This window comes from Hoplias malabaricus, chromosome 11 (genome assembly GCF_029633855.1).
Source record: "Hoplias malabaricus isolate fHopMal1 chromosome 11, fHopMal1.hap1, whole genome shotgun sequence".
NCBI lineage: Eukaryota > Metazoa > Chordata > Actinopteri > Characiformes > Erythrinidae > Hoplias > Hoplias malabaricus.
The window spans coordinates 9302899-9320922 of NC_089810.1; the positions used below are offsets into that span (position 1 = coordinate 9302899).

The following is an 18024-nucleotide window of genomic DNA, read 5'->3' on the forward strand; positions in this document are numbered from 1 at the left end:
AGAATTAAATTTATTGGGGTCACGGTGTTATGGTCCTGGCAACACATCGAAGAGAACATTTGTTCTCCACAACTACGTTACTTAAAGCTTTCTGTTTCAGGGTTTGTTTTTGGCGTCCGTCATAAATTAAGAAGCCCTTGATTTTTGGTGGTGATTAAAATCGTGCACGTTTATTTACAAAGCAGTTTGATTCGTTAGCATATTGATTTGTTACGTGAAAACGTAACTAGCGTAGACCTGCCGCGTGTGCAGTATTGTACAATGAGTAGAAAAAGTCCCGAATCTTTTTTTCCTATTTGTAATGTTGTATAGGAAAGCTCTTATTTTGCATATTTCGTTACTAAATCTTTAGCGACGCATATTTGTAAATGCAAATTTCTTCCATAAAATATAAAAAAAAAATCGTCTGTCACTCAAATGTTTTCTGAAGCAAACTATTTTCTGAAAGAATGGTTTTGAAAATATATATTTTTTTCTGGCACTGATCCTGTACTGCAGTGTCATCAAAACCTATAACAGTGTCCATGTCATAATTAAAGACCATTAAAAGTGATTACACTCCTGTAGGGAGTGCATGGGGTCGCTGGATCCTCCCAGTTCGTTTACAATTACACGTTTTATTGAGGGTTTATTTTTTTTTTTTTTTGGACACAAAGGGTGTTGTTATTGTGATGTCACAGCAACTAGGTTGATTATTTCTGACTGGTATGTTATTGGCTGAGTTATTGACTTATTGGGTTCATTTTCCCAACTTAATCTTCTTAAGACAACATTGATGAAATAAAAAAAAAACCTGAAAATTGCACTCCTGCAAATTATAACAGCGCTAGAGAGTGATTAATCTTTCAGTCTTTCAGAGTGTGTAAGTATGGGTTGAATTATAGACAGCTCATTGGTTTAGGCTGTGGGCAATAAAATGGCGAAATACTCACCGTTTTCTTTCTGAGGAACCCTTTGCTCTGTGCTTTTTGTAAGTATACACTAAAACAAATATCCCTTACATCTGATAGGACGCAGAATTGTCTGTCAGCAGCAGGCCTCATTAGGACGTGTACTCAGTCAAAGCTCAGCAGGCTGGAATAGATAAGAAATATCGCCTTCTCAACTTCCTCACAGCTTCAAACGAGCAAACAAAATGGCCGACAGGCAAAATATATCAACCGACTTTAAAAAAAGAAAAAAACTTAAGAACAACTATTTGGGGTAAAGTAGAAATATATATTCCAGTTTTTCAAGGTAAGGAAATTTGAGGCAGTTCTATCTGAAACGCTGAAGTGCTCGAACAAAACTGTGTAAATATTTCAGCTGTAAAACACCTGCTTCACCAGCCGTAGTCCGTGCACTATCGCTACCTTGTTTCGATATGAAAAATTGCAAAATATAATTATAATATATTTTAGTGTAATTATTTTCTTTTTATTTCATTGCTGTTAATTAATAAATATCATTTGTATACATAAATACATTTTGCAAAATATAAAAAAGGGACTTTTATGAACACAAACCGTATCAATTTTATGACGGAAATACAGATATCTACATTCACACCTGAGTGTGGCTCACTTCGAATTCAGTAACAGATGATATTATGTGAAATATTCTTCTGTTAATGTGCCGTGACTAAATACTAAATTAATTTGGGTTTTTAAATTTATGTTTGAACTGTTTTGGATGCGTGTCCTATGTCATTGTTTTAGAACGAAATCCCCATTTGTAGGAGAACTAAGGGGCTCGATTACAGTAACAGTGGTGTGGGTTTCTCGACGAATCTCGCCTTGACGGGAGCGTCAAAAACAATAACAATGTGGCATTCACCTCAGCCCTGAATAATTTACAAGAAGGGAATAATTACAGTCCAAAATGGTAATTATTGTTGGCGCAGAAGAAAGTCTCTTGTCTGTGAAAGTCAATAGCATCGCGCTGGCTCGTGTTTCAGCTCCAAACCCCATCCCTCACATTAATATTGCAGCAGGCCGCACGTCCCAAGCTACACCGAAACTTCGCAGCCTTCACCGCCGGTTATTTTTCGGCCGTGCGCGCGCGCGTGTGCTCGTAAGTTCGTTTAAGACGCGCAGGGCTTTTCCTGTTCTCTAAACCTCTTACTTGTGAAAGAGACCCACCTCAGAAACTGCCCTCGACCTCCAGCACGTGCCTTTCTCAAAAGTTTAACCGGAGCCTGAGAGCGCGAGCATCTGTGAACTGAGACACAGACCCCCGGAGACCCTCAGCGTACGGCAGCATTACAATAACAATAAACATACACACACACACACGCACACAAACGCTCCAGGCCATTCTGACTCATTTAACATTTGTTCATATTTAAATTGAGACAGTGGAGTGTATGGACTGATGACACTGAGCTAGAAAATACGATCATGTACAATTCCCTAGGCTGTGTTTTGGTTAAACGCAGTTTTCTCGCGTTTTTAAATGTATTTTATACTAATAATAAAACTAACGCCTGCGAAAGAATTAATAACGCATGGGGATGACTTAATGGTTGAGAACAACGTAATAATATTTAATAGGATCTAGTTTCCACGCCGTATTAAGTTGTTCTCATGCATTAAATAGGCTTTTCCGTTCCCACGCCTTATTAAGTCGTTCGCACGCATTAGTTTTATTACGAATGTACGACACCAGCAGGGCTCCGTACTTTTGTGTTGTTGTTGTTATCGTTCGTAAAGTGCGCATTGTCCTTTCCCTGACTGCAGGGAGCTCTCTCTCTGAACTTTAGATGACAAAGTGCGGGCGCTCAGAAGTGGACACTGATCCTCCTGGAGTGAGACACTGGACACTGATCGCACTATAAACACTCATCCATTATTCACTTCACTCACTGCAGTAAGCCGCCCCGGTTTAACCGCGCACTGCGCGCGCAGCAACGCGACCACCAGGCTTAGTTTACAACTTTCACATTCGGACACGTTAAAGTCCAGATCCGGTCTGAGACCTGTTCCTCTGCGGAGTGGACACTAACTCCATCTCCTTAAAGCAGAGTGCAGCTCAATTAGTCACTGACACCGGCCTCTGTTTAAAGGAGAACACGGAGGGAAAATGACGCAGGGTTTTATCTACATTTAAGACTAGTATTGTACCGTTTTATATGTTACTTAAATGATTTCCTTCTGTTGGTTTGTAGTTGGGCGCGGCGAAATTCGACTGCCGTGACGTCAGGTCTGCCAAGGAGCTAGTCCGAGTTAGCCACTGCATAAACGGCCTTAATGCTTTCCTTATTAAATAGCCTCTAATAAATATATCATTAGAAAACGTACATTCTGCTGCACACCTTTAAGATCAAAGTAGACAACGTTTTAGAAATCCCTTTAGACGGCTTTAAGATATTTTTAAACGGTTTATAATTTTTTAATTAATTTTTTATTCAATCATTTTAGTTTTTAAGGTTTATTATTATTATTATTATTATTATTATTATTTTGGCCAGATTTAATTACCCCTTAGTCTACTCGTTAGTCTTCACCATATTTTGACTATTATGTCGTCATAGCCTACGTAGTGTTTAATTATAATAAAAATGTATAATATCAAGGACAACGTACAAAAATGTTATTTTGTTTATGTGCTTTGAAAATAAGTACACATCCATTTTACATCAAAATTTCTGTTCCTCCTGCCTACACACACACACACACACCAACACCACCACCACCCACCAAAAGAATAAAAATATACATATAAAAACCACAGTTTTTATTGGCGGGGAGGGAGGCTTCTTGTCTTATTTTGTATCACATTTACACATATGTAAACAAGCTAAACTTGTAGGCTTCAGTCAAACACCACACACACTTACACACACTTAACTACGCGCAAGTCTGGCTTCATCCCTGTTTGCGCGTTAAAAGATCACGTGGTGAACTTTAAACGTCCGCAGGCCTCTGTCAACGTTGTGTGTGTGTGCGGGTTTGTGTGTGTCTGTGTGTGTGATTGGTCCCGGAGGCGGATGGTGTTAATGTAAATGTGCTGGCGCTAAGTGGGAGTGTCCGGACATTAGTGGAGCTGCAGCTCTCCGCCGCGTTCAGAGCTCTCGAGCCGCGCAGCAGCGCTCACGATGAACAGCCACGCGCTCTAGATACTCTCCCACACACACACACACACACACACTGGGGCTTTCACATGCCGCGGGACCGCCAAGGACAAGAGAAACAAATAAACAATAACAGGCTGAAGAAACACCGTCACTCCGCGCAGGACTCTCCTCAGCTCCGCACTGCTGCTCTCCTCTTCATTTCAGGTAAGAGATCAGCCGCACGAGCTCAGCTCCGCCGCTGCGCCCCGGGGAGTTTAGTAGCAGTGGAAGGCTAAAGGTGCTGTACTTGAATTGAAGACGTGTGCAGCTGAAGTTGGCTTGGTTTTCGAGGCAGAGAAGTAGCGGCTGTTTTACCGGCCTTGGACCGAGAGCGCCTCTTACACAAATACCTGAGTTATACTTCAGCAGATTTCAGCCGGAGACGCAAAGCTCAGCCACGATAATCGCGCTCCAATCGGCTTAGCCCCTCTTACAGCTCGGGTAAGCTCTTTTACAGAGCTCAGGCTGCTTTCCTTCTGCTGCTTAGCGGGTTACACCACTGCACATTTAGTTACCTTTATTTTATAACTCTGACATTATTATTATTATTGTTATTATTATTATTGTGGTATTTGTTGTTGCTATTGCTGCAGAAGTTGAATTAACACTAGAAAAAAAACGTTCAGAAACAGGTGCATTATTGTTCACAAAACTACAGACCGCTCTATTTACCTTTAAATGTAAAACATGGCTCTGGAAGCTCAGCTGTGAACCTCGACGGTTCCACTACCGGCTCTTTTTCAGAAGGAAAGTTGAACATTTGTGAGCTTTTATAACAGAACTCTTTTAAATATAAAAACAAAGTGGCCCTGGAGCTGGAGATATACCGTCCTCATATAATAATTATATTAATATACGTTTAAAATAGAATATGGTACAATTATGCCTCTTCATTAATAAAACACTTAAGAGTTTCCCACAGTGGGTTTTTCTGAAATTGCAGAAAAATAAAAATATCGAGCGCGTCCACGGCATCAGATCCACCGCGAGTTTATTAGAAGTGACTGTGGAAGTGATCTCGGGCTGAACATCTTCATCCTCCTCGCTCCTGTTTCTGAAGGAACGAAGGGTGAGACCCCCATTGCCCCGCGGAACGGCTCTTAGGCGATTATAAATTCATTAATGGAAATGGGGACAATTATTACGTTGTTATTTTTATGATATTGTTGTAGAACAAACTTAACTGTCCTGGTCAGGGCCGTGAGGAAAAAACAGATTCCTGCGGCTGTTTATTATCGACAGCTACTGCTGGGTTTTTCATGAGCCCTGTTCAACCCTGTGTTACAATTCTAACGGCCGTTAATTACTTTAACCGTTGGCCTGTTTGTTTATGTTTAAAAACGAAAGCGTTAACCCTTTGTTTAAAACTGTAATAGACCCTACAAAAAATTAGCTCGCCTCAATGGAAATAATTAACGAACGAAAACTTAAACCTTTAAAACGAAGATGCCAGAAAAATGTTTATAAACTGAGGCAAAAATTATATATATAAAATTATATATATATATATATATATATATTGGTTATATTGGCTATATATTGTTGGTTCAGTATTTTTTTTTTTATTTGTTGAAGAATCACGTCAAGCTGCTTTAAACCTTCGAAGACTCTTCATTTCGTTAAAAATAAATGGAATTTAAATGGCTCTTCACACTGGAACCAATTTTTACACTTTTAAAATTCAAATGAAAAGAAAATATTTAGTACATTTACAAAAATATAGGGGGTCTTCGTTAAAGGAAATAGCTCCATAGCACCATGAGGTTTTAATAGACGCATTTGTATGGAGATACGTTTCTTTAGACCGATGGAAAGTGGATTGTATATTCTTTTATGGAGCACCAAATTGTGTTCTTTTTATTGTTACAAGCTGTAGGCTACATCACATGTGAAGAACAATTTTTAGGTGCTACACTCTCAAAAAGAACGGACACTGTGGGGATTAGCATGGGTAACATATACCTTTAATTAGGGAACATTATACCATGTGCTAATGTACTATATTAATAGGAGATTGGGAAAGTTGCGTTGATTCCATACGCCCCCCAGGACTTGTATTTTGTATTTCAGTGTTGTAAGGTTCTTTAATAAAAGCCTATAGATATTCACCTCGCATTCTGGAGAAGAGAACGTGATATACTTTTACAAGGAACATAACTGGACATTTAGCCATTAGCCGTTATACCTTTCAAAGATACATTTGTACGGTTTTGTGTAATTAACTTTTAATTTGACAGTGTGTTTTAACCTTTCAAACAGCAGCTACCTATAAAACACATTCTGCCTCATTATATAGAAAAAAATAAAAAATAAAATAAAAAATCTAAAATGCCAAAAAAAAAAATAAAAAAAAATAAAAAAAACATGCTTTTTTGCCACAGTGACACGTGTTGTATTTGTAGCCAGTGTTAACTTTTTGTTTTGTTTTTCTGTTTTGAAATGTTAGCTTATCAAAGAGTGCACCTTAATACCCTGAGTGTTGGGTTTACACCCCAGGTGTGTGTATAGATCCAATATAAATCAGAGCCAGAGTGGTGTGTTAATAATACTGTGGTGTGTTAATAATAACAGCTCAGTCCTGGGGACAGTTGAAGGGACAAAGTGAAGGGACACAAACGCACCATGGCTGTGGCTGTTAGTGTGTGTGCACATGAACAGTGTGTGTGTGCGCTTCTGTGGTGCTTTGTTAAGTGGCTTGTGTTGTGCTCCAGATTCGTTTCCCAGGAATGGAATCTATCCCGAGCCAGCTGTCCGCGGGCACCGATTCCTCCTGTTCTCCGAGCTCCAAGCAAGAGCTGCAGCCGTGCGCGTCCCTGAAGCCGAACCAGGTGAGCGAGACTTCGCTGTACGGCATCCCCATCGTGTCGCTAGTTATCGACGGCCAGGAGCGCCTGTGCCTGGCGCAGATCTCCAACACGCTGCTCAAGAGCTACAGCTACAACGAGATCCACAACCGGCGCGTGGCCCTGGGCATCACGTGCGTGCAGTGCACGCCCGTGCAGCTGGAGATCCTGCGGCGCGCGGGCGCCATGCCCATCTCGTCGCGCCGCTGCGGCATGATCACCAAGCGCGAGGCCGAGCGCCTGTGCAAGTCGTTCCTGGGCGAGCACCACCCGCCCAAGCTGCCCGAGAACTTCGCCTTCGACGTGTCGCACGAGTGCGCCTGGGGCAGCCGCGGCAACTTCATCCCGGCGCGATACAACAGCTCGCGCGCCAAGTGCATCAAGTGCTCCTTCTGCAGCATGTATTTCTCGCCCAACAAGTTCATCTTCCACTCGCACCGCACGCCCGACGCCAAGTACACGCAGCCTGACGCCGCCAACTTCAACTCGTGGCGCCGCCACCTCAAGCTGACCGACAAGGGCAGCAGCGATGACGTCATGCACGCCTGGGAGGACGTCAAGGCCATGTTCAACGGTGGCAGCCGAAAGAGGACGCTGCCGACGGGCTCCGATAGCAGGCCGCCACCTCTCAAAGTTCACGCGGGGAGTGGGGTGCACAGCAGCCCGTCGGAGGTGCCTCACAAACCCCTTCGCTGCCCGGGCGAGGAGGACAGGGCTGGGGTAACAGTGACCGCAGGAGTCCGCAGCTACCCCGTCATCCCTGTGCCCAGCAAGGGCTTCGGGATGCTGCAGAAGATCCCGCCACCCCTCTTTCCGCATCCGTACGGCTTCCCCGCCTTCGGGCTGTGCCAGAAGAAGGACGACTCCTCGGTCTTGCCAGGGGATCAGGGCAAAGCGGGTCTGCCTGGCGCTGTCTTCTGGCCCGGCTCTAAAGACAGCGCTTACCCTTCCTTCCCTGTGTTTTGGCCCACGGTGCCACCGTACCACCACCCACAGCCCAAACCCCCGTCCGACCCCCTGTGCATCCGACAGAGCGAGCTAGAGCCGCCCGAGCCAAGCGAGCGGAGAGCTAACACCCCAAAAGATGCCCCGCTGGATGGCGAGCGCTGCTCCAGCCGCAGCGAGGAGGACAAGTCTGGCGATGACAGCAGACAGTCGGTGGAAGGCATGGGAGCCGTCCAGAGACGAATGAGCTACGTGTCAGCATTCCGGCCTGTGGTCAAGGACGCGGAGACCATAGCCAAGCTCTACGGCAACCGGGGCCCGTATCCCGGGGGCAGGGCCGGCTACCTGTCCCCTGACTTCCTGAGCGAAAGCTCCAGTTACAGGTCCGTGTCCCCAGACGTGGACAGCGTGGACGACCCAGATGTAGACGTGGAGTCCAACAAAGTGCAAGAGGACGAGGAGTGCCTTCAGCTTTCAGTGGACGACCAGCACAGCCCTCCGAGTCTGACCGTGGGGCGGAACGACGGGGCCAAGGGTCACGAAGAAGAGACCGGCCACGTGGGCACAAGAAGTGACCCGCACACGACTGACTCGAGCGAGGCGCGCTCCTGTGAGACTGGGAAACAGAGCAAAGCACTGCTGGAGAGCAGTAAAGCCTCGGCACGGTTTCAGGTGAGTACAGGGTGACCACCACCTGCACAACAGAGCATGATGGGAAAATGAGTCTCACATTGCATTGTAGTCTTACACTTGCCTCCTCTGCTTCTTGACGAGGAGGTAACATGGCTGGCTGTCACTCTGAACTGTGTCAGAAGACTTCAAATTGAAACCTGGGTTAGATCTGGAAGTGCAGCGGGTTTATAAACATATCACAACCACAGACTGGGATACTATAGGCCTTCAGGAGTAACAGCAGTCTGTTAATGATAAATGGTTTATGGTTATTGTAATTTTAAGCATTAGTTGAAGAAATGTTACTGTATAAATCCCCTGGAGAAAACAAGTCTCTGCATTTAACTCATCCGTGGCTATGAACACACACACACACACACACACACAAAGTAGCAGGAAGCCATGCACAGCGCCTGGCAGTTGGGGTTAGGTGCCATGCTCAGCTGCACTCCTTCCGTGGATGTTGATGGTGGTGAAAGTGCTGTTCCTACACTCCACCCTGCCCCCAGTTTTTCTGCGAACCTGCAATCTTCCAGTCCCCAGCCCCAGTGGGGGGCAATTACATACACTTCCATTCACTATGTGGAAATGTACTATTATTAACATTAATAGCATTATTTTCCACAAGTAAAACTAGTTTAACCCTAACCCCAGCCTTAACCCAAACATAAACACACACACACACACACACACACACACATAAACACACACACACACACACACACACTGATTCACATAGTGGGGAACACCAAGACATGTTCCCAAGAATGCGTTTAGGTCCCAGCAGTATGATATATTCCTGGTTCACTCTCTCTCTCTCTCTCTCTCTCACACACACACACACTTAATACATATCGTTGATGTCCAATCAAAAACATATATCTCCCAAAATAGCAACTTTACACGAGAAGGTTAAAACCTTCTTAAATCTCTCTGAAATTCAATGTAAAATATTTTATTTCCCGTAATTTTAGAGCATTTCTATTGGTCCATTCTTCATGAAATTGTCTTCATGAGTTTAAGAACAAAAATGGAGATACGTGTTTTTGATTGGACAGGGACCATATGAATATACACAGATCTGAAGGTAATTAGTGGCTTATTTTTTATATATTTATATGTATTTATTTATATATAGTGGGTGTTGTCTGTATTTAGAAAGAAGCCACCAATCAGAAACAGGATGTAAAAGATCTAGACGGATCTCCTGTGTCTGAAGGCCGAATGTGTTCTGCTGCTGTGTTGTGACGGTAATGGGGCAGATCAGTGCGGGCAGAGGGGCAGGGACAGGAGTAGTGGGGGGGGGGGGGCTAATTGGTTGTAATCAGGTCACGTTTTTCCTGAGAGCTCGTGATTGTCGCTCTCTGTTTCCGAGGCCGGAGCGCGAGGGCACTGACGCACGATTTTCGTTCTGCAGGTGTACGCGCACGATGCACGCGGCGAGCAGCAGATGAGCGGCGCGTGCTGCGGGTCAGCGGCTCTGTACGAGCGCGAGCAGCGCGAGGCTAAAGGTAGGTGTCTTGTCCGGTCTGGGGTGAAAAAAACCTGCTTTTGTAGAGAGGTGCTGTGGGGCAGCGGGTGGTCTGTCAGTCGGGGGGAGAAGAGCGGACTCCAGGCCTAGCTCCAGGTGATAGGCCTCTACTACTACTACTACTAATAATAATAATAGTAGTATTTATATTATTGTTTTCCGAGTCTGGGTGTTGGCTGTGTTTCAAAGTGTTGTACTCACTGTGGGACAGAGACCTCTGAACAGCCCCGGAAGGTTAGCTAGGCCACAGCTTCAAAAGCTCCCCCTGACAACCCCCAGCACCCCCGAGCCGACTGACCGCAGACTGACCGCTCCTGTCTTCCGGTTGTGTTCAGGGAAAGAGGCGCACGAGGAGGAGCCGTCCTCAACTGTGGAGGAGATGGAGCCCAGGACTCACAGCATCGGCGCGTGTGAAACACGGCTCAGAGACACCGGCGACGGTATTTATATACACACACACACACAGAGAGAGATGATCGAGATGCGGACATTATAAATATTTTCTAAGACTCTCTAAATCTCTCTCTCTCTCTCTCTGCGTGTGTGTGTGTGTGTGTGTGTGTGCTCAGAGATGGAGGCGTTGCGCAGTGAAGCAGGCCGAGGAGCGCTGATAGAAAAAAACATAGAGCACATGGCAAAAGGTAAGACACCATAATAACCCTGAAATTCAAAATAAGAGTTTCCGTAAATAATGACGTACAGCAACAGTTCTATTATAAATAAAAAAAATACAATGGACCTGAGATGAAGCTGAATGAGCCCATTATAATAAATACTATATTATGCTATAAATTCTTTATAATTATGGTTATTAGATTAGTTTTTATTATTAAATACCTAATTATATATACAAATATATTTTTATTATTCATACTTTATTCATGTGGTATATTTATTATTTTTGTTGTTATTGATAATTAACAATGATAATAATTATCAATATATTTATTAATATTATAAATGCTCATTTTATTTGTCAAAATGCACAGATGAATAAATGCATATTTAAGAGACACCATGTTATTTCCCACGCCTCAGTGTAGGATCAAACATGTTCTGTCACATGAATCACAGAGGCTCGTTCTTATCTTACAGAAGAACTCCAGAAGCAGTTAGTGGAGCAGATGGAGCTGAGGAAGAAGTTGGAGCGGGAGTTTCAGAGCCTCAAAGGTAGTGCAGTGTGGGTCTGTATAACACACAGCTCTCTGTTTACCAGTGACCCTTCCATTTTACCTGTTTACTCGTTATCGCCCCTGTCCTCATTCACACTGTGCACGCTCTTCCACCACTGACCACAATAAAAGTCTCCTCAGATTCCACTCTTATTATGAAGTGCCGTTTGTCCATACTGCATTACTAACTTTATTATTAATTCTGCTGGTGGCTTTCTAGACAATTTTCAAGACCAAATGAAACGGGAGCTGTCGTACAGAGAGGAGATGGTGCAGCAGCTGCAGATTGTTCGAGGTGAGCTCTTCATTTGCCAACACCTTTTACCGCACACATCTTTCACTCAAACTCACTTTTACCACGTTTAAATTAATAATAGTGCACTATACATTCAGCCGCTAATTCATTCCTCATTGTGTACAATCTAATATTTGAGAAATTCCAAAGTAATGTATGTCCATTTTCTTCCAATTTCTATTGTTCTCTGTCATTTAAACCCAGAACATTTCACTGACCCTTTGTGAAAGTTTCATTAGGAGTGGACCATAAGAAATGCTCCTAAAAATGACCCGATGTAAACTTTACTTTAGATTACATTAGAAAAATAAATTCATGCCATTTTTAAGATTTTTTTAATTGTTATTCTCTAAAAACACAGTGAATCAACGTAAAATCAAATTAGAAATGTGTTGAATATTAAACAAAGGCCAAAGTAATTATATTTAATTAAATATTTGCCATATCCACTGTGGTTTATTATGATTAAACAAGTTAGATCCATTCAAATATAAATCCCACTTCGACCCTGATCCGGCTGCTGTAGCGTGTACAGAGCAACGTAGGGGATAAGTACATCATCTTAAAATAATGTGTTGCCCGTTGCCGTGAAGTATTCTGTAAAAATCAGGAAATACAATAAATATATACAGTGTAGTTCCAGTAAAGAACACACTCGACGCTTCTGTTCTGAACATCCTCAGTATAAAGAATCACAGTCATATAATTCCCTTAGAAGTGCATCATGAGGTTTTTGCCATTCTCCAGTTGGTAAATCACCTGGTTTCACAGTGAGGCCCGTGTCCTACCTGAGCCGTCTCCCGCCGACAAATGAGCCGTGAGCTGTTTTGTTTGCTTTTGAGTTGATGTCTGAATGTCAGCGGACGACTTGAATGAGTCTGAGTGAGTGGATCTGGAGATGAGTAGATGAGGGAGGATAATTGGCCTTTCATATCTGAGTCATGCTTTGTCTCTCCTGCTCAGACACATTGTGCAGCGAGCTGGACCAGGAAAGAAAGGCTCGTTATGTTATTCAACAGAAGTTAAAAGGTAATCAATGATACTAGCAAGGGCAAACGGTAACGAAGGCCTGGACGGGCTCTTTAAGGAGCTGCTTGAACAATGCTGTTTCACTGTAGAGTAGAAGGCAGATGTTAAGAATGTTTTGCTGACTCTGCACCATATCTCTGTGTGTAGTGTAGTAAACGTGGCGTGTCTGTGCTGCCGTTCTTAGTCACTACATCACCTTTGTCTCCTCCGTGACCTCTATTCCGTTTGACGCCCTCTGCTCTGATCCTCACACATTGTCTGCAGCCTTTTCCAAGCTGTGTTTTAAGCGATCCATCCACTTTTTTCCCAGAAGCTCACGACGCACTCCACCATTTCTCGTGCAAGATGCTGACCCCTCGTCACTGCACGGGGACCTGCACGTTCAAGCCTCCTCTGCTACCGCCGTGATGCCTTCAGGTCCTCGCTCACAACACGACCGCTCTGGCCGGGGACATTGCTACACCAGTGAAAACCGGGTTCTCCAGGCAACCCAGCCGTTCATGTATAGACTTGGAACAAGCAAGCGTGTTTGGTAGTATGCTAGCTCTCCAACTGTAATTATTACTAAATAAAAGAGGCTTATTGTACGTACTGTATAATTTATATTTAAAAAAAAAAACAACACAGCTCATCATTAAAGACCTTCGACATGTTCCATTGGTTTTAGAAATGACCGATATACTTGTATTAGGTGGCTTTGTGCAATGCATTATATTCTGTACTATATTTCATCTCCTGTGATACCCTTTCTGTTGGTGGAATATTAGGGCACTTGTTTAATTTAGAAGCTCTGATCATTGATTACTGTACTGTACAGTTTAATTTACTCCATGATGCTCATGAATGTTGTTTGTTCTCATCTGTAAACTGTGTAAATTATTGATGTAAAGCACTTTAAACAGGCATCCCAGATGGTGGAAATGTGTATTAAATGATCTGGTTTGAGAGGGCTACACTATGGTGACCTTTCTAATAACAATGACCACCGTGTTATTACTATTCACCGCGTGTGTTACAGAGGGGGGCTCTTTACCAAGTCCCGCAGCACAAACAGACAAACATTTTAAGTACTCTGTGTATTAACAGAGAACAATGCTCCGCAGACATCAGAATTTCAATCTGAATGCTAATTTAGCGCATGTGGGTTGTCCTTCATTGGACTGCACTAACACTTTTTTCATAATATGATAATAAGCACGTCATACTCCGTGGCCCAGATCATGGGGAAAAAGCGAGCAGTGCTTTTCAGCGCTCTCAGGAGAAACGCTGCCCAGAGGCATGGTCATATCAGGTCCGCCGTGTTCATCTGAGTGTGTGAACGCACTGAAGTGAAACACCGCACCGTGTCACACCACTGACTTCCATCTTTCTTATTCAGAGGTAAGTAACTGTCTTTAATGTCGTCTGTATTTATGACTGTCTACTACAGGAGTGGGCTGCACCTGAAGAGGAGTCATGTGGTTTTGTTAGCTTTCAGCGTTCATATTCTGAGTCCTGGTACGTTTAGCGCAGTCCAGTCATTTATTCATTCACTCATTCATTCCTTCAAACTCCAGTCATAACTGCCTTTAAGCACAAGGCTTTCTCTCTTAAAGAAACACTGCTGATGACATTAAAGACATTCCATTTGCAAAATGAAAAGGTATGAACAGAAATTGGAAACACTGGTTGAAATATAATATTAAAAAATTAATATGGAGTTCACAAAATCTGTAAAAACAAGATACAGCAAAAGTTGGAGCTGTAACAACCACGTAACGCCTGCATTTGATGATTCCATCTTTGAGAGACAGGAAAATATCAAGCTCTACACTTACTTAAGGTTTAAAATAATCCCAGGTGCTTCGGTCCAGCCGCCGTCCACTGGGAGAAGACAACTCAACATTCTGTGTCTGAATGGACCTGGAAATATGGAGAAAGCTTCACTGAAAAAAATAAAATAAAATAAAAAGCATTAGTGCAAATCCAACAAAGAAGCTGCTGGTATTCTCAGAACAAAGGACTGATCACCCCAGAGCCCACACCTCAACGTTATTGAATTTGTTTGGGAATACAGGCACTGAAAACTTCTTTTTATAACCTGGTATATTTTCCACACTTCAGAATTCAGTTATTGTAGTTGTGGCCTAAAACCAGGCCTGGGGAGGTATTCCACAAAGTGGGAATTCTCAGTTTAGTTCCAAAGAGCTGAGGGACATTCCCATTGGACCGTTCTCTTGCTCATAAACATATTAAATGTGTTTGTGATTAGTTGCATAGAAAACACAACCAACTACAATAACTGAACTTCCGAAACTGTGGAAACAAGTAAAACCTGGTAAATGTCCCTGGGAATAATGTCAGTGGAGTATTGTAATGATATTGAAGGTGGAATTTTACATAGTGTTCCTTTAAATACAGAGGTGGAAACATCTGTGACTTTCTCACAGAGGAGACAATGAGCTTGTGTTCACCGATGAAACCATTAACTCAGAAGTGAATAAAGAAATGAACACTGAACTGCAGAAGCCTGCAAAGCCACCTCGGTTCCTCGGTTCAAACATTAAACGTCCTGCAACACACAGCCGTCTTTGAAAAATGGCTTTTTCACTTCTGCCATAACCTTATGAAATTAAACAGCGGTTCAGTGCCAGTGAACATTAATATGGAGATCTAGAGTCTAAACCTGTGGAACTAGAGCACCAAGTCATATCCTGTGGGCTTCCTAATTTAGTAAACATGCGACAAAACGGTCATTCTTATTTTGCACAGCCCTCTACTAGAAGTACAAAGAATTTAGAACTGATCCACCTCCTCATCTTCTGTTTCTCTCTTTTCACTCCTGGGATCTACCACTGAACTGAGCTTTTTGACCAATGCATGTCACAGACGGTTCATTAAGGCCCCTGAAATGTGTTCACTTGTGAAAAAGGGGAGAACATTCATTCATTCATTCATTGTCTGTAACCGCTTATACAGTTCAGGGTCGCGGTGGGTCCGGAGCCTTCCCAGAATCACTTGGTACATGGCGGGAACACACCCTGGAGGGCGCGCCAGTACTTCACAGGGTGACACACACATTCATTCACACACTCACACTTACGGATATCTGAGTTGCCAATCCACCTACCAACGTGTGTTTTTTGACTGTGGTAGGAAAACGGAGCATCCAGAGGAAACCCATGCGGACACAGGGAGAACACACCACACTCCTCACAGACAGTCACCCGGAGGAAACCCACACAGACACAGGGAGAACACACCACACTCCTCACAGACAGTCACCCGGAGGAAACCCATACAGACACAGGGAGAACGCACCACACTCCTCACAGACAGTCACCCGGAGGAAACCCACACAGACACAGGGAGAACACACCACACTCCTCACAGACAGTCACCCGGAGGAAACCCACACAGACACAGGGAGAACACACCAAACTCCTCACAGTCAGTCACCCGGAGGAAACCCACGCAGACACAGGGAGAACACACCACACTCCTAACAGACAGTCAGCCGGAGGAAACCCACACAGACACAGGGAGAACACACCACACTCCTCACAGACAGTCACCCGGAGGAAACCCACACAGACACAGGGAGAACACACCACACTCCTAACAGACAGTCAGCCGGAGGAAACCCACACAGACACAGGGAGAACACACCACACTCCTCACAGACAGTCACCCGGAGGAAACCCACACAGACACAGGGAGAACACACCACACTCCTCACAGACAGTCACCCGGAGGAAACCCACACAGACACAGGGAGAACACACCACACTCCTCACAGACATTCACGTGGAGGAAACCCCACGCAGACACAGGGAGAACACACCACACTCCTCACAGACAGTCACCCGGAGTGGGACTCGAACCTGTGGCGCCACCATCCCGTCCAGGGGAGAACATGCCCCCTTTTAGTACAGCATGGCTTATGGTCTACATCTAACAATACAAATGGCTCTGAGATTTCTAAACAAATGTAGATTTATTTTTTCTTTTGCCCGTTTTAAACATTTAATAAATGGTTAATTTGATGGGAAATGAAAGAAAGTGAGATTAGCTGTTCCCAAACTTGCCACTAGAGGCTGTCAGTGGGTCTGAGTAATAAGTCTGGTTACAATCCTTGGTCTATTGCGCCATCTACTGGACGTCGTTTTTTTTTTTCAGAACAGATACTGAAAATGAAAAGGCGCCCTGAACTAATCTCTTCGCTACATGTTGTTAATAAAAAGGAATGTTAACATATTTCCTGACTTACAGAGTTCCATTAATGAGTAAATCTACATCACAGAAAAAAACAGAGTGAAACTGAGAGGAAGGAGACTGAGCAAAGTGTGTCCTTCTAATCATACACTGTAAATTAATTACTGACTATTACCTTGAAATGATATGGTGTTAGACAGTAATATTACTTTGTTAAAGTAATAACTGGAGGGTCAACCACTGAGGTGGCATTTATTGAATATTTTATTTACAAGTTACAGACAAATTCCTGTAAAAATTTGAGTCATGGATCAGAAATGATGCAAAATCACTTTTAAAATAATATTTTTTACATTTACCGACACTGAAAGTCAAGAGTGTTTTTTTTCTTATGAAAAGAGACCATTTTGTATAAAAGAGAAATATAGTCTGACTGCAGTTATATCCAGTATATCCATTAGCTCAGGCACACTGCTCATCTGTATCAGATTCTTGGTGCATGGAAGTAGAGGAAAGAGCTATTAAAATCCTACAAAGAGGTCAAGGTCCATCATGACTACACATGTCATCACAGCGGTCCAAACCTACACCTGCTCCTAATGAGGACGGACTGTTGACCCAGATAATTAACCATATGAAGCTAAGAGTCAATGATGTTATTTTAAAAAATGTGCCGCCCCAGTTATTTCTGACGCTCTGCAGCCCATCCGTACTCTTCAACTGGTGGCCCTTAAAACCAGTCTGACTTTAAAGTGATTTTACACATCAAAGCCTGCACTATGTAACCAAGAGCTTGTAGACCTGCTCCTCCAATACTTCTTCTGGGTATACCCCAGGGATTGTGGCCCTCTTTGCACTAGTAATGTCTAATTTTTACATTTTTGTGAGAATTTGACTGTATTCCATGAGAGCTTAGGAGTTAAGTCACATCTGTGATGTATAGCACAATGCTGGTGGGTGGGTTACACTCCACTATCCCCTGCTCTGCATTAGGTATGGTGACCTTAGTACAGACGCAGAGCATCCCATTTCATACAGCAGTTGCTGTACGTGCAACAACAGACCAGCGGAGTCAATAACAGGACAATTCTGAAATGGATTTTGTGTGTATTCTGGGACCAATATATAGAGCACATGTTCAAACGCACCGTACAGAATAGTTCTGGAGGCAGTGCTGCCTTAGAGGCAGAAGGAACTTTATTGGCTACCAGCCAACAGGTGTGGATGAATGTGATTGGTTAAAACTGATT

The 18024-nt window shown here is 43.4% G+C and overlaps 1 protein-coding gene across 6 annotated transcripts; it reads left to right on the forward strand.

The window, feature by feature from the left end:
* Positions 1-836: 836 nt before the first annotated feature.
* Positions 837-13599, forward strand: skor1b (SKI family transcriptional corepressor 1b). 6 transcript variants are annotated; one of them, XM_066685066.1, is made up of 8 exons: positions 837-970; positions 6805-8553; positions 9971-10064; positions 10420-10524; positions 10654-10725; positions 11180-11254; positions 11477-11551; positions 12891-13599. In XM_066685066.1, exons 2-8 carry the CDS (start codon positions 6820-6822, stop codon positions 12986-12988), a joined length of 2253 nt encoding a protein of 750 aa, XP_066541163.1. In that variant the 5' UTR covers positions 837-970; positions 6805-6819; the 3' UTR covers positions 12989-13599. The 6 variants fall into 6 exon arrangements, with proteins under 6 accessions (XP_066541163.1, XP_066541159.1, XP_066541162.1 ...); XM_066685062.1 differs by having other exon boundaries at positions 11180-11253; positions 11464-11551; XM_066685065.1 differs by having other exon boundaries at positions 11180-11253; positions 11464-11551; positions 12894-13599.
* The last annotated feature ends 4425 nt before the right edge of the window (positions 13600-18024 follow it).

Coding starts and splice junctions, on each gene's coding strand:
- skor1b (XM_066685062.1), top strand. CDS start 6,820: ATGGAATCTATCCCGAGCCAGCTGTCCGCGGGCACCGATTCCTCCTGT. Junction 8,554..9,970: donor AAGCCTCGGCACGGTTTCAG/GTGAGTACAGGG, acceptor TTCGTTCTGCAG/GTGTACGCGCACGATGCACG. Junction 10,525..10,653: donor GCTCAGAGACACCGGCGACG/GTATTTATATAC, acceptor GTGTGTGCTCAG/AGATGGAGGCGTTGCGCAGT.